Here is a 16,724-nt window from a genome sequence, read left to right as displayed (position 1 = left end):
GCGGAGGGATACACTGACATGTCCCAGAGGCTCGAGAAAGAAGCGCGTGAAAGACTGTGCTCTCGAGCGCTGAAGTTTATCATCAGCGTACAGTAACATTAGCTCTTAGCAGAGGACTTATCCACACTCTGTGCGTCTGCCCGAGACTCTGACCTGATATGCCAGTGCTCACTGGACACCATGGGTAACAGTTCAATTATATATTCATGTTGATGCGAAATGTAGCTAGGTGACAGTGCTGATAATCCCGGTTATCATTTGGGCTAACGTTAGGCTTGTTTTCCTTTGCCAGCTAGCTAACGATAACGCTATCTCATTGATCTTTTATTGACTGATTGATTCTAAATAGATGGCTTTTAACGTGAACACTAATGTGTGTGCATTTTTCGACAACCGCCATTAATTGTGTATGACACAACGAGATTATTTTGTTGCGATGGCATATTTTCTCTTAACCCGCGGAAGAATACATTCTCTTTTTTTACCCTGTCAATGTCGTGCTGCGGTCCGTTTACTCGTGGCAGTCAGTGATGACGACTACATGTAATGTTATGACAGTTCAGTGGTTTGTAGCTCCATCTAGTGGTTTGCTGTGCTGTCCGAGAAATGACACTGTAGGTTCGGCTTGAGTAACCCTTTCATGTAGGCTAGTAATTATGACAACCTTAGTCCGAATTTTTCTTCCTCTTTTGTCATGTATATAAGAAAAAATCCACTTAACTTTTTTCAAGCACAAATGGGTTGGAGTTTTGCATATTACTCCAACAGAAAAATAATATAGTATGTGATAATATATTAATGTATAAAACATATAATGATTATAGCATATAGAAATCCACTGTGGAGGTTGATGTGCAACTATATTATCAAAACCCATTCATATACATGCAAAACAGCTTTTGAATAGCTAAACCCTGTAGGGACCATGACCACTATACTTCAAGGGTTAATGTTTTATTAAACATTAGATAAAAGTCTAAATCAGGTTGGTCATAAGTTTCAAAATAACATACCAGATAGCTGTGTCAGTATACAGATAGATCCACTCTTTGAACTATGGCAGAAAAATAAATGGTTATGGATGGTTATTCTAAAATGCAAATGCATAATGTATGCACATAATGAGATGTTCATTTTCATGTACAATGCTGTTTATTTAATGTGGTCTTTCCTGTTGGATAATGCTTCATTTTGGATGGAAGTTTTTCTGGGATTTATGCATAGCACTATTATCAGACTTACTATAACCATTTCAAGCCTGTGAGAATATATTCATGTTTCTTTATACTTTCTTATACTCTATTCTTGCACTGTGAATCATCACCATGTCAGTGTTTATACAAGTTAACACACCCATCAAGTCACCTTTTCATATTTTACCATCTTATCATGATCTGGATGAACAAACAACCCTCCTAGTAGCCCTCATCAGCTCAAGTGGCCTCTCCCTTTGCTGTGTGTAAAATCTCCTGAAATCTGGATCATTTAGTGAGGTTGAAATGGTCGGTTTACTCAAATTAAAAAAGATACTTTCTCAGGGGCATATAGCCATGCTGAAGGTTTTGGCTAAATACAATACGGTTTGTTATATATGTCTCTGAAATGTCTGCCGTTTCAATGTGTGAATGTGCAGGTAACAACAGTTTTGCAGTACGGAAATGCAAAGGATGTTAAGTGGTCATTTGAAGAATAGAGTCGCTACTATTGCATGCTTTGTCCACTAGAGAGCGCTGACAAGTTTGTTTCCAAGTGTACAATGTCCGACCTACACAGAACAATAAATCACAATTAATTATTATCCAAATTAAATGGCCATTATCTAAATATATACACATAAATATATATTTATTTCTATCTGAATATATTATTTTGGGGGCTCTAATACTAAACAATGTGTAGGCTATATGAAAAAAGTTAGTTGTATTTTTATAAGGAACTTATTCTTCAGTTGATGATTTGACAAAACAATCCCAGATCATCTTTCCGCTTCACTTGGGAGGAGCTTTCAGTCGTCTCTCTCAGTTTTGAAAATAAATTAAAAATATATTGAGGTCCTGCATAATATCCTGCATGTCAAAAATATTTTTGTTATCGTCCACTCTTTTTTTCTCTCCTTTTTTCTTTTTTCCCACACAACCTGAACGCCGCGCAGTGAGACTCCCATGGACCTATTTTAAGGTTTTTCTCTAAACTGGCTTTTTTTTCTCTCTCTCTCCCATACGACCTGAAAGCAGCGTAGTATATTTTGCTTGAAAGAGTCCCCGTCGTTCCCTACATATCCCACAATCCTCTTTGGTGTGGCTCCATTGCTTTTACGTTAGAGATCAGCTGAGCTCGTGCATTGCTGCGGTGAGTGTGCGGCTGCCAGCCAGCGGCTCGGGATAGGAGCAGCAAGGGGCCGCTCGGTGTGTCTCTCTGACCGGGGCTTGGACATTAATTTTATCCACCAACCTGATCGATTAGAGACAGGGTCTGTTTTTTTAACCGCTGCAAGAATGTGACTCTTATGGATTTTATTTTTTATATTTTTAATAGATTATGATCCCCACTCGGCGGATCGAGTAGACGATTTGAAAAGATTTTCTGTTATTATTATTTCTCTCATCATCTGTCAACCTCAGTGCGGAATACACCTGGACTGGTTTCGGTATACCCGTTCGGGGTTAGGAGAATTCAGTTGTTGTTTTTTAACCGGGAATGGACAATAATATGTCCAGGCGAAAACAGACCAACCCCTTCAAAGTTGACTGTAGGTATTTCCAGGTATCTGACTAATACTGTTTCACGAGTTATTCATCCATGTCACGTCCGTTATCCGCGTACACTTTGGTTGTTTGACAGAAACGTTGTTGAATTATTATTGTTTCTTTAACGACCTGCACGAACAGCGTTTCAGCGGCTCCCCTTGGAGTCCGCTGTAACCTATAGATCTAATAGATTCCTATAGAGCTGTTAAAAGAAACAGGCTTTCTTCCTTGTCACATGCCATCACATACTGTTGCATATAAAATAATCAGACTATATTATGTTATTGTTAGCAGCTGTGTTTAAATATCGTAAATGTTTTATACGGGTTTGACTTTGCATTCAAACAGATAACAGTAGTGATGGATATCTCGTTTTCCTTTAGGTTTCTAGATTGTGACTTTATTAGCTCCTGAGATGTTTTCTTTTCCTTTTTTTCTTTTTTCATGTATGACCCCTGGAGTATTTTTATTGACACTTATGTATGAAAGAAGTTATTATTTTGACAAACCCAGCAATATCTGTATATTGATAATGCATACAGGTTCTCATCAAAAATGAAGTAGTCTCACAACATGAAATTGATATCAAATTTTTAAGTGGTTACTAGTACCGGTATATGTGTATTGTGTGTTTTCCAGCCTAGACTGATGCACAGAAAACCCTTCTGTCAGCATCCTCAAAAGGTTATTTTGTATGTCCGGGATCTGTGGCCGACCGTGTTGTGGGTTTTTCTTTTTAAGTTGTCATTTCTGTAGATGATCTTAGGCAAAAGCATGTCTCAATGTGCCAAGAATATGCAGGCCTAGAGTAGTCCCATCACAACAAGTATTTTCTTGAACCACGATCGGAGAAAACAAGCATTTCACAAGCTCTATCATCACCGTTCCTTCTCAGGATGACAGGGAAGCATTACAGAGCAGTAAGGCTGAATCAGTTATTGAGTTAATCGGATTCGGGTTTGACAAAAACACAACAGGCAATAATTGTTATTATTAACAAATAGCTATTTGTCATTTTGTTTTAGTGGAGAAAACAATGACCAAACACTCCAGCTTTTCAAATGTCTTGATTTGATGATTTAATAGTCACGTTAAGCACTCAACTAAAATATGTCTGAGGGTTAACTGTTGGTTAAATGTTTGGTTGGATGGAATAAGCTTTTTGAATAAGCCTTGGATTCTGGTAAATTAATAAGGGAATTTTACTGAACGATTCATCAATATAATCGACGGATGAATCCATAATGAAAATAATCTTTCTTTGCAACGATAATCGTCTTAAATTAAGTGCAGCCTCAGCTATTTAAAATAGCATTTGCCCTGTACTTTAGGATGGCAGTTGTTGAGATCAATGTTTCTGTTGAGATGTCTACAGTATTTCTTGCTACAATAAGCATACTCTTGTATAAGTTTTTCCTACTGATAAACACAGCATATTTTCCTCAAGCCTCCTTGTTTGAAAGCAGGGCTTTCCTACATGACATCAGTGGCACTGCACTATTATGCAATGTAGCATCCCATTTCTATTTCATATTCTAATGAAACATTGGCATACAATCTACCAAATTAACTTAATTGAAACTAAGGAATACTGGGACCCTGTTGTGAATGCACGTCTACTTGTATGTCAGCTTTTGGCCTTCAGCCCCCCTTGCTCCCCTTTTTGGTTTTATTAGCACGCCTCTGTCCACAGAAAGGGATTTCCCAGTGTAATCTGCTGAAGTTATGTATGCTGCTGCAGCCCTCCTTTCTAAACAAAGTTTATTTAACTGCTGTTGAAATTCATTTTTGACTTGTGTCTGTCATAATCCCTGCTAGTTAATTAGCCATTTGCTGCTCTGTGACACTTTTACATGAGTCAGTGGGAGCTGAAAACCGTTATTAGGGTCTGATAGTGGATAGCTAGTGCACCTCATTCTGAGAGAAATCAAAAAAACAAACTGTAGAGTCACAACTCACCCAGTGACACTGGAGTGTGAGTTCAGGCTCTTGTGTTTTGTACATTGACTTTGCTCTGTTTTGCTTTGATTGTTTTACATGTCTTTTCTTGCAAAGTATGAATTGCTTTGCACACTGAGTTGGTCAGACAAGTTAGACTGAAAGACCAGACAGGCAGGCAGACAGTCTGACAGGCGGGTGGGCTGACACAGACAGACAGACAGACAGACAGACAGACAGACAGACAGACAGACAGACAGACAGACACACACACATAGACAGCCAGCCAGCCAGACACACACAAACACACACACACATTGGGGATTCCAGACAATAGCTCAACAGTGCTGACTGTCTACCAGCTATTTGTCTTCCTCCTTGAGTTTGACATGCGACAATGCCAAGAAAAACAGCAATTTATGTTTTAGTTAACAAGAAACAAGTTAGTGCATACTATATGGGGACAAAAAGTGTTTGTGTGTTTTGTAGGTTGATTGTTTTTAGATAGTCTACGTGTGTATAATTGCATGTGTCACTGCAAAAAAAATCAGAACTACTCTTTTTGCGAAGAGCTTAGGTCTTTGATAAGTAAGTACTGTGAAGATTATATCAGAAGTTAAGAACAATTTTGAGGAAGGGTACATAATGCGTGAACACAGAAGCTAGTTTTTAATTGTAATTGCACTTTAATGTGAAAGTCGAAGCAGTTGAGTCACACGCCTGTTTCTGTCAAGCATATGAAATGAACAGGGCTAAAATGAAGACAAATGTTTCTCTATTGATCGTTATGTTATCGCTGCAGGCTTTGGTGGTGACAGTTAAGCCTTGTGCTTGGATTAAAAGCCCAATATAAGTGGATAAATATGTCTTCTCTCTTGGAATTGTCAAGAGTGAGATGTAAGGCCAATTCCAGGCAAGGCAAACTAACAACAGAAGTGGATATTCACAGAGAAAAATGGTTTACCACTTTGCCTTTTTCTTGATAACAGCTCAACTGTTAATCACAGTAAGAATTGATCAGATGTCGGGGCCCACTATCCTCGCTCTCCTCTGTGTTTGTGTGTATGTGTGTGTATGTGTGTCTGTGTGTAAGTGGATGGTTGGAATACAGGGGCCCCGGCACTTCCTGGATATTCAGACGTGTTGTGTGTCTGTGTGTCTGTGTGTTTTGGTGAGGGAATGACGGCGGCTGAAAAGGAGACGGAGGGGGCTGCTTTGAATTCAACAGGACCCCCATTGCTTAGTGTTTGAGTTTGAGTTTTGGCATTCTATCTTTTGTCTGTTTTGTTTTGCGCGCTACTACCCCCTTGCCCCCCCAACCACCTCCTCTCTCCCTCTTGTGTCTGTGTGTCTGTTGGCTGATGAGTTTGTCTCTTTGTCTGGATTCAGTCAGACACTGCGTCACCTCCTGCCTACAGACACACAGACATCGCAGATAACATCACAGTGGCAGAGACTGAGGGAGGGGGGAGGGAGGGAGAGAGAGAGAGAGAGAAAGAGAGAGAGGAGAGACAGATGTACAGACAGAGCCCTAGCAGTAGGGGGATGGGGATCTCTCACACATCAATCATTGCCTATGTGCCGTGAAGCCAGCTTGTTGTTGTAGTAGTAGTTGTTCCATATAGTTCAATACTCGGACCCATTACAGTGCTAGTAATGAATTGCTATGCTATGGGAAAAGTATCCAAACTGCGTTACACTTTTAACTTCCCCGCCAGGAGCAAAAACAAATAGTAATATATGACATACCTCCTCAAAGATTAAACCTCTGTTTTCCTCAGACACACAGATTGGTGTGTGTGTGTGTGTGTGTGTGTGTGTGTGTGTGTGTGTGTGTGTGTGTGTGTGTGTGTGTGTGTGTGTGTGTGTGTGTGTGTGTGTGTGTGTGTGTGTGTGTGTGTGTGTGTGTGTGTGTGTGTGTGTGTGTGTGTGTGTGTGTGTGAGTGAGCGCAGTGCAATACCTCAGGATTGTGAAGAGGACTGTAATTACTTCTGTCACTCTCAGGTAACTGGAGTCAGGATCTATTTTCCCATCTCTGATCTGTGTAAATGGGGAGAGGGCCCACAAGGGAAGGGAATTGGATTTTAAAGCTATCATTAATTTCAGCGTTCCAGAATGGGATGTTTTGTGTTGGAATGCCAGAGGAGCAGCTCTCAAAAGAACTGTCTCCAGTGAAACAGTGTTGGCAGTTAACTACAGGCGTGCATAGTCAGGTGTGATAATAAGAAAACGTGATGTGATTTCACAGAGTCCTGTATCGTATCATATAGTATAGTAGTAGAGCATCGCAAGGAGTTAAATGAGCCACCACGTATGGGCTGCCATGGTATCAAGCTTTATCCTCCCCCTCTGCGCTGATGGTATAGATATGCAAGTAGTCAGGAGCTACATAAAAGCAGGGAGGACAGAGGGTGAACCAGGCTGTTCGGTGTGTGGGTGGTACTGAGAGAGAGAGAGACAGAGAAAGAGAGAAAGTAGGAAGGCAGTTAGCTAGAGGAAAAGAGTACAGGCTGTTTCCCTGTGGGACCGCAACATGGCTGTCGAAAAAGACCTAGCATGTATCTGCCAGTGTGTATATGTGTGTGAAAAAGTGGGGGTTGGGATGCAAATGAAGTTAATGTGTGTGCACGTATGTCAGCGACCTTGCCTCGGCGGCTGAGCTTTCAGTATATAGTAGTCGGTTGTGGATGCTTCACATGCCTGCACTGCACATGTCTTCAGTGACTCCAAAAAGTTTGAATCAAAATGTAGAGGTTTATAAATAATTCACTATGTTGCAGCTCTTTTTGCTGGTCTGTGCCATTTTGATCGTATAGCTCCCACTTTTGCTGCCATTTTCTGTTACTGCAATCAACTCTACCGGTCAGATGCTAATCAGATGTTATATATTATGAATCAACATATTTTTTTTTCTTGCTGTCTATGGAGTGTTAAATAAGAGTGTCGTTTAGATATATGTTGATGCAAAAAATAATAACAGTCAAATTAAAGGTGGAGTCGGCGATTCTGTAGAATGGAAAAAAATCACTCTTTGTCAAAATGTGTGACTATCTCCTCACGATCCGCCTCCTGTCCGTTTTGTGTGTGTGCTTAAAAGAGATCTGGTGTTAATACCAAGCATAGGCTCTGCAAACTGTTATGTATTCGTAGACAAAGGGTATGTAAACAAAGGGGGCCCACCTCAGTTAGTAACCTGCCCCGTTTACAGTGCCTAAGCTGTGTATTAAAACTGGAACTTTATTTTCAGCGCGCACACAGTAACAGATTGTGAGGAGATCTGATATTGTCTGATTACCCACCACTAGATATAGTGTCATATGTTTGGCTTACAATACACACATATGCTAGTAGTAGCCAGCCACCCACACTCCTTAACTTTTCTCTCTTCAGTCAAAACAGTTCATTGTGCTCCCTGGACACACTTTTATCTCACCGACTGCTTCTGTCTCTCTCCATCTATCTCCCAGGGCCATTCCACACTTCAGGCATCACGGGACTCCAGCACACTATTAACATGGACGGCAGGGACGAATTCACAGAGGACAGTGAATGCTGCAGCATCAACTCCCAAGAAGTCCCAGAGCAGGATAGCATCTCAGGTACAGGATGGAGGGACGGAACGGGTCTAGTATAGATGGAAGCTGTAGGATGTTATTATTTAGGTCTAAAAGGGGTTGTTGTTAGTGAGAGTAAGCCTTGCTCTGTGTTCTGTTGTTCTTGTCTTGTATTTGATAGGGATGTGTTTGCCCCCATAGAAGACAGTGATAGCGACCTTGACAACCACGGGGAAGACTCGTCCTCCAACACCTCCGCCGACGACCACATGACCACCAAGAGATCACAGTGCCGCCTGCAGGGAGCCGGAGTCAAAGAGGTGAGAGACAGCAGGGCATGTTCCCCGCATCAAACAAACACAAACGTGGCTGTAATAGATATGCCCACGTTCTTGTTCATAGTGGTATTGTTAAAAGCTATAATGCGTAGTAACTTTTGCATATAAATTAGTGACGGTCTACATTCAAGCCATTGCCGAATAAGTTGACACGAAGTTGATCAAGCCTATCAGCTCTACAAAAACGGTTCTCTGTATTTCTCAGTATGGCAGCATTTACAAACTGCCGTAGCCCCCCCCAGCACTGGTGCAGGAGAAACTCAGAAAAATCACAAGGAGCACCCAGGAAATGTTTCAGTTGTTGATTCTACTGCTAAGAAACAACCTGGACATACAGCCGAAGGAATAAAATTCCAGTGTAATGATCACTGAAGGCTTGCCTCATGTAGATGCGCCGACAGTGTTGCTGTGACTCGTGACTACTCAGAATTCATCATCGGGCCCACGGAAGTTACGCACTATAGCTTTAAAGATGGGGGAATATACTGTCAAAGAAATCATTAGTTTGATATAAATGTCCTCTCTGTGTTGTGTAGGGGTTTCTACAGGAGTGTATGCCACTGTCAAAGATATATGCTACTTAATTATTTGATTTGTTAAGCATTTTAAACGTCCATTTTTGTCAGTTTTACTATTTTGAGATTTGTTAGGTCAAATGAATGTCATATGCTTATTGAGCACTTCTGTGGGGCGTGACAACTTATGACTTTTTGTCAGGCCTCCGTTGTAAATGAGAACTTTTTGTTGAACATTAATGACTCAAATGGTAATTTTTTTTTTATTATTATTATTTGTAAACCCCTCTGAAAATGAAGGGACACGAAAAAGAAATGAGCACTGTACTCGTGATGGACTTGAACAGAACATGCCCGATATCAATATGTTTTGTGGCTGGACCTTCTGTTTGAAAGTGTAACGAGGCTGTGAGTAACATCTGTGTCAGCACACAGCATCGGTGTTCACTGTGAGTGAGTCACCGAGGCTTGTGAGAAGTTTGCTCATTCACTTAGTCAACACATCACCGAAAGCACTTCTACAAATACGATTGTACATGATAAGTTAAAGAAATGTTGTCTTGTTTCTGAATTGGGTTTTTTAACTATGCTTGGTCTTTTTTTTTTTTTTTTTTCAGGAGAGCGAGGAAGGGCTAGACCACGGCATTAACTTTGTGTGTCCTCTCTGCACGCTGGATTTCAGCAGCCCAGAGAAGCTCATCTCCCATGTCTACCAGGTGAGCACTAAACTATCTAATCCAGTACACAGCCATGAAAACAAGGCAGCTTTAGATCCATTCCTGTCGTCTGTTTCTAGTAAGTGAGTTTTACTGTAGGTCATCACCTTTTAAAGCCCCTAAGCAGCTCAGCGTCACTGCTCCTGTGAAATTAATGTCTGAGGGAGAACGCAACGACTTAGTGCTTACTGTGTGATGTAACTCCATAGAAGTTGTTTTTTTTTAGTTGTTTTTTAACTCAAAAAGGGAAATTAATTAAAACCATCACTAAACCCAATCAAAGGGGTTTGTGAGTTAATGCAATCTTAAATTGGTTACCTTTCAACACAAAAGTCTAAAACATTCTTCAATGGCACCTATACCTCTTTATCCCTTCATTTTACATTAATCCACACCGTCCTCTCTCATGCAGGATTACCACAGGTCCTTCAAAATCTATTAAAGTTTATTAATTTAATTGAAAAAGTTTTTTTTGAAAATGGACACAATTAAATAAACATAAGTAGTCATGGATCATTTAAAGTGCTATGTATATTTATTTTGTTCACAAATATAGAAATCCAAGTTCTTTTACATCTATACTGTATAAAATATATATTTTTTTTACTTAGCCTCTGTTAAGCTGCTTATTATATGTGTCTTCACCATTCACATTTAGTAGCTGATTTATACCTTACTTTCTTAATTGTAGAATTGACACAATTAACACTGTACACGTTTTGTTTTCATTTTGCTTTTTTTGCACATATCGGGTAGTTTGTGACAATTCCCACGGTTACAGTGGTGAACAATTGGTGTTTCAGTCATCAACTTTAGGATCAGTTATTGGCACTGATTGGTCTGAGTATCACTTTTGAATGCTGATTATTATTTGCAGTATTTGAAATGTCATACATGTGTGCTTAAACACTTGACAACTGCTGTGAACTGTATACATTTCTGATGGCATTATAATTCCATTGAGAGCATTAAATAACAAGAATTTTAGCTTGTGCAGTTCTATTATGCCCACACCATCAATAATAGTTATGTGTTAGCATGATTAATTTTGATTCCAATTTTTTAAACACATTTTTTCATATTTGTTTATTTTTCATAATAGTTATAAATCATCTACAGTTTCATACGTTGCATATGTTAATTCATTCATATTTTATAACCGTACTCTCCTTCATGACTGCAACAGCAAGTACTGGTAGGCAGTTTCCATCTTTTTTATGTTGGTGGTGTGTTAACATGTCTCCTGTTCTTTTCTTGTTCTGCTGAATGCCTTTAACAGCACACTTCTATGATGAGCAACACCAAGAGCTATGTGTGCCCAGTGTGTGGGCGAGCCCTGAGTTCGCCTGGCTCGCTTGGACGGCATCTTCTCATCCACTCTGAAGACCGCCTCTCCAACTGTGCTGTCTGTGGCGCACGCTTCACAGACACCAACAACTTTAACAGGTTGGGCTCCTCTCTCTACTCCACTGTGTCTCTTGGCGCAGCTCTTTAATCTGGATTTCATTGTTCTGAAGTAAGAGAGAATTTTAGATGAAACATTATAGGTAGAGATTGCATTATTATTATGGCCACAAGGTTTCTGTCTTTTACTACAAATTATTTAAATAAATGATCAATAATTGATCAGTTAGAAGTCAGCAGCTTTCACAGTTTACAAGGAGAAAATAAGTCAAATAAATAATAAATCATAGTGAATAAATAATGCAAAGTTCAGAGCTGTACGCAGTGTTTTGCTGTTTTGTTACTGATTGTATTCGTGCTGGTTTTGTTTCAAACGAGATCCAAGGGTTCATTTACTTGCAACAGTTCCCTTAATCACAATACAACAAAGGCAGCAGACATCGCTGGTTCAGCAGGAGAAACAGTTTTATATATTACAGTCGACATCAAAAGATTCTTTTGGCAGGAGTGAAGTGAATATATAAAATCAGTCAGAAATTGCATGTCACCATATTCAAAAGACAAATATTAAGGTTCGTAGGAGATTTTGTTTTGGCAAATCAAATAAGGTGGTCCAATCTATGAAAAAGGTGGGCAGTGTACAGTCTGAAATATAAGAGAGGATTTGTCTTCAACGCAGCACAGTCAAACACAATGGAGCTGCGGCTCTCAAAGTGTGAGATGAGGCAGGAGGCAGAGCATGAGGGATGAATAAAATTAGTACTTGAATGACGGATTTAATGGAAATAAAAATTGCATGTTGCTAAGCAACTAACAATACGTTTCAAAATGTAAACAGCCCTGGCAAGGTCATAGGAGTCGACACAATCCAGTGTTACTATTCATCTATAATAAACGGACATAACTGAGCACATAAACAGTATCTGTGTGTGTAAAAGCTGTTTGATGTTGGAAAGCTTGCTATAATGTGAACTGTGCATAAAGTCACGTTCAAAGCATCTGGCACCCATATTTTGCTCCCTTATTGTTATCTGGGAATAGTCATTTCCTCTTTGGCTTTCAAAAGTGTGTTAAACTAATCTCCCCTCTTAGTTAACCACAGGTCACGTGACTCTGTGTCTCTGCTCATCTCTCAAACGAATGGAGAAAAGGGAGGGATGACAGAAGTCATCTTTTCTCTGCTGCACCAGCCTGTAGTTACATGCTGCTGGCTATTGGCAAACAAGAACATTAACTGTCATCATTATGCAAGCTGAATATTTCTGCTGTCATGTATTTCGTCTTTATTGTGTAGACTTCTGATTGTAGTGGTGACACGAGTTGACACTTTTTTATTAGGAGTGAACGGTAAGATTTAATGACAAGCTCTGGAGATGAAAACAACTAAGTGTTATATGGATTGTTAAGTAAAGAAAGTAGGAGGCGACTGTGTTCCTTTTTTTGTCTTATCTGAACAAGGAAAACTCAATTTAAAATGGTAAAAGTGAAAATTCAGTTTTAAGCAGTTTAAAGGTAAAATGTTGCCTCGTCAAGGTTCAGTTTCAACAAAGGAAAAATGATTTTAGGCTCAGGAGTAGATTCAGCGATACAGTAAACAGAGTTGCGCACTGACATTTTTCTCAAAACACAAGATTATTCACTTTTGCTTAGGTAATTACACAATGATGATTATGTCGACCAATCAACGGACTGCATTTCTAGCTCCTCTAAGGGTTTAAGAAAGCAGTCAGACTAACTATTTAACACTATCTTTTTTTCTATATAGGGAGAAGCTTAAAGATGTCCTGGACATAACCAGGATGGATATCAGCGGAGGAAGGGATGCCTGCTCCATGTCCCATTCCCTCTCCAGCAGCCCCATGACCAGCCCTGGGTCTGGCTCCTGCCACGGCCCAGGCCCCAGCTCGTGCCAGGGCCCCAACCCCTGTCACGCAGCGGACCTCAACCCAAACCTCTGTCAAGCCCACCGTCAAGCCCACCGTCCCAGCCAGTGTCATCAACAACACCAACAACAACAAGGCCCAAGAGCGTGTCACGGCCCAGGATCTGGACCGTGCGCAGGCCCGGGGATCTGCGCCGCCTCCAACCAGGGACCCTCTTTCCCCTCACTAGCCGACGGTCTCCTCTCCGACGGGCCCTCACTGGCGTCTATCCCTGACGCCCTCAGCTCCTCCTCTTCCAGCCTGCCTCCCATCCCGGACATCCTGAGCGCCATGCCTGTTTACCCGGCCGGAGTACTCCTGGTGTGCAACAGTTGCGTGGCCTACCAGCAGCTGGTGGACGCCCAGTCACCCATGCGCAAATGGGCGCTGCGCCGCAAGAACGAACCGCTGGAGATACGCGTGCACCGTCTGGAGCGCGAGCGGGCGGCCAAGAAGAACAAGCGGGCGTGTGAGTCTGACGAGGACAGGGAGGTGAGGAGGCTGCGTGACCGCGAGGCCAAGCGCATGCAGCGCATGCAGGAGTCTGAGGACCAGAGGCAGCGCAGGCTGCAGAGGGACCGCGAGGCCATGCGCAACAAGAGGGCCAACGAGACGCCCGAGAAGAGGCAGGCCCGGCTCATCAGAGAGAGGGAGGCCAAGAGGGTGAAGCGACGTCTGGAGAAGATCGACCCAGCTCTGAGGACGCAGATAGAGCACGACCCGGCCGCCATGGCCGCCCTCACCGCAGACATGAGCCTCTTTCAGTTCCCCTGCCCCATGCCGGTCCCTTCCATGGACAACGGTCTGTTCATGAAGCTGCCCTAGGTTGGACCGGGCCACCACTCGTCAACTGGCTTCTACTAGCAGCGTCATTAAACCTCTGCACTCTGCCATCAGGCTGTGCCAAGGTTACAGTGAACCATTCCAACGCTGGTTTTTTACCTCCAGCCTCTCGTCTGTGTCGAACACAGACACACAAAACTGTGTTGTTAAAACACAGCAAAAAAACTACTTCAATTTCTAATTTATTACGGTCTATAAAAACCTTGGGGACAGGGTTGAGAATGTTTCATGTTGTTCTATAGATGATGATGACATAAAAGCATGTTGTAAAGAGATTTTATCGGTTTGTCTGCAGATTTTAACACAATTCATTCTAGTAGGAGCAGTTATACTTCCTTTGAGGGGAAACAAACAAATCTTTTTGCACATGGACCTTGTGTGGACTTTGTAGCCACTGGCCCTCCTCTTCCTCTCTGGTCCACTCCGCCAGCCCCCAGTGACTCTGGGTTTACCGGTAGCTACACCTCTTCTCTCTTCAGGCTGCCATCGTTGGTCCCTGGGAAGTTCACATTCAGTCCTACTACTACCTCAGCTGTCTCGTGGCTTATTTGCGTTCCAACTCCCAAGCTTCCGAAAGCTACATCATGTACACTGTACACTACTACATGAGAATGCGGGTTATTTCCCCACAGTTTGTGTTTATCACTCAGGCACTTTTAATAGGACAGAATCATTCACAGGAGAAAGTGATTGATCGAAACATTTATTAAAAGATACAACTGAATGTTTTGTCCTATTGAACTGGCCCAAGTGTCGAGCAGCATTCCCCACTCTTCCCCTGAGTTGTGCAACGTACTGCATTTCATTCTCTTTGCCAATATTCAGATTTGTTTTTTTGTTTCCTTACATTATTACACTCCGAATATTTTGCCAGTGTAATTATTATTATTTTTTTATGATGTGTTACGGAGCTGAATTTCTTTGGCTCTTAAAATGTTCAGTCTGTGCTGCTGTTTTGTACTGTACAACACGTAAGTTACCTCTTATATATTTCGGGCTCATCACATTTAAGGAATATTGTGCTAAATGACTTGTCAACAGATTATGCCGCGTTACTTGTACTCGGTCCAAAAACACATTGGTTTTCCTCAAGAGTAAAATCACAACATCACGGTGGGTTTTTATTATCTCAATATTGGATAACACATCCTCAGCTTCATGCAACTTGCCAGCATTCACATGCTTCGTTTAAGCTGCAGATTCATTATATGTAACCCGTACCATTCTAGACATTTTGTTTCTTTAGCTCCATCCGTTACTGGGGGAAATATTTAATTCATCTTTGTCCATTTAGCCCTCATTCCAGCACATATTTTATGCAATACGATGTGAATATATATTTTTTTCTCGTGAAAATATCTGGGTTATTTTGTGACCGTTGGTGATATATAAAAGCGTTGGAAAATGTTCGGATATCCTGCCTGTAAGTTTACCTCCAGTTTTTTTGTCTTCTTGACTACACCTCTCCAGATGCAAACATTTCCACAGTGTCAAATGAGCCGTTTCTGGAATAGTCTTCAAGGAATATCCAAGACGACGAGTACTGGTTCAGTTTGAGTCACTCCTAGACAAGAGTCGTTCTAGCTGGCAGTTTGTCACAGCAAATTAAACAAAGCATAAAATCAAGTAGATTTCTTCTTTTACTATTGTTTTGTGTCATCCTCAGAGGCTTTTTTCTAGGAGTGCATCAAACCTCTATGCAACAGTTATTCACTGAAACTATGCAGAATGCCACTTTCATTTTTGTTTTAAACAGACTTCAATTCTAAAGACATTAGCTTCCTCAGGCAATTTAACTCGGCGAGAGAGGGCTCCGAGCTTATAGACGCAGCAACACCCTGGTGGTCCATAAGAATCCCTTAATAGAGCTATCATATGACAGATTAAAGCAAGTGTGTGTGGCTTTTTCTTGAGACGCTTCTTCGTCTTCAGAGGCGTTTTCCTCTTCCTCGTTCAGCACATGAAAGCAACAGGGTCTCACTGCCATTCCTGTTCATGACACACCAAGGGCAGATTCCATTTTACAGACAAAAGTCTTCTTCAGGTGTTATTTGTTTCTCTCGGTCGTCTCTCAGACTATGAATATTGGGTATTCTCAGAGGTTTCCGCTTTGAAAATTGCTGTGATATCCTCCTTCGTCCTGCAGTGGGCCGCGGCGTCTGTGGTGCGATATACTGTTGGAAAGGAAGTACGATGAACTCTGAAGTGATGTTGGGTCTATACGAGCATTACTTTTGAGTATGGATTAGGTAAGCATTGCATGTCGTGAAACTGCACTTGTCTTAGAATGGTTCAATATGAGCTTGTGTTCTACTGTTAGTTTATGCCTGCCTGTTTTTTTTTTTACGAGTTTAATCAAACGAAAAAATGTGGTTTAAAAACGTTGGCCTTCCTATATTAATTCTATCAGGATTTGTCTCTCAATGTCCATGTTTACAAAAGAAATATCTTTGAACAAGGCCAAATGAATGAGCTAAACTGCTATTGAGAACATTCATGCTTGCTGCGATATCAATGCATTCTGACTGGAAGGCACTTTGGGGCCATCCTCTGTTACTGGTTTAACAGATGTACAGACCATGATGAAACCTGGTAAAGAATGTGGAAATAAACATTGACTTTACTACAACAGTTGTCTTGTTTTTCTTTTATAGCATAGCACAACCAACCACACACATTTGTTTTCCTTAGTGTTAGGGGTAAAACTATTTAAGAATGTGTGGCATTATTATTTGTCGGAGATCCT

General features: G+C 41.2%; 1 protein-coding gene across 1 annotated transcript; it reads left to right on the top strand.

Moving 5' to 3' along the window:
• The first annotated feature begins 54 nt into the window (after window positions 1–54).
• znf821 (zinc finger protein 821) lies at window positions 55–16,565 on the top strand. The gene is made up of 6 exons (XM_080033102.1): window positions 55–184; window positions 8,154–8,285; window positions 8,442–8,560; window positions 9,711–9,809; window positions 11,089–11,255; window positions 12,979–16,565. The coding sequence occupies exons 1-6, from the start codon at window positions 181–183 to the stop codon at window positions 13,958–13,960; spliced, it is 1,503 nt and encodes a 500-aa protein (XP_079889228.1). The 5' UTR covers window positions 55–180; the 3' UTR covers window positions 13,961–16,565.
• Window positions 16,566–16,724: the final 159 nt, after the last annotated feature.

Source organism: Ammodytes marinus (assembly GCF_949987685.1).
Source record: "Ammodytes marinus genome assembly, chromosome: 1".
In the NCBI taxonomy this organism is placed as follows: Eukaryota; Metazoa; Chordata; class Actinopteri; order Uranoscopiformes; family Ammodytidae; genus Ammodytes; species Ammodytes marinus.
The sequence above is the reverse complement of the archived record's forward strand: the minus strand, read 5'-3'. Positions and strand labels throughout refer to the sequence as shown.

What these genes read in the sequence shown, in the direction of transcription:
- znf821 (XM_080033102.1), top strand. An exon ending in AGGGAGCCGGAGTCAAAGAG is followed by an intron (nt 8,561 to 9,710) that starts GTGAGAGACAGC and finishes TTTTTTTTTCAG; the next exon opens with GAGAGCGAGGAAGGGCTAGA. An exon ending in GACACCAACAACTTTAACAG is followed by an intron (nt 11,256 to 12,978) that starts GTTGGGCTCCTC and finishes TTTTCTATATAG; the next exon opens with GGAGAAGCTTAAAGATGTCC.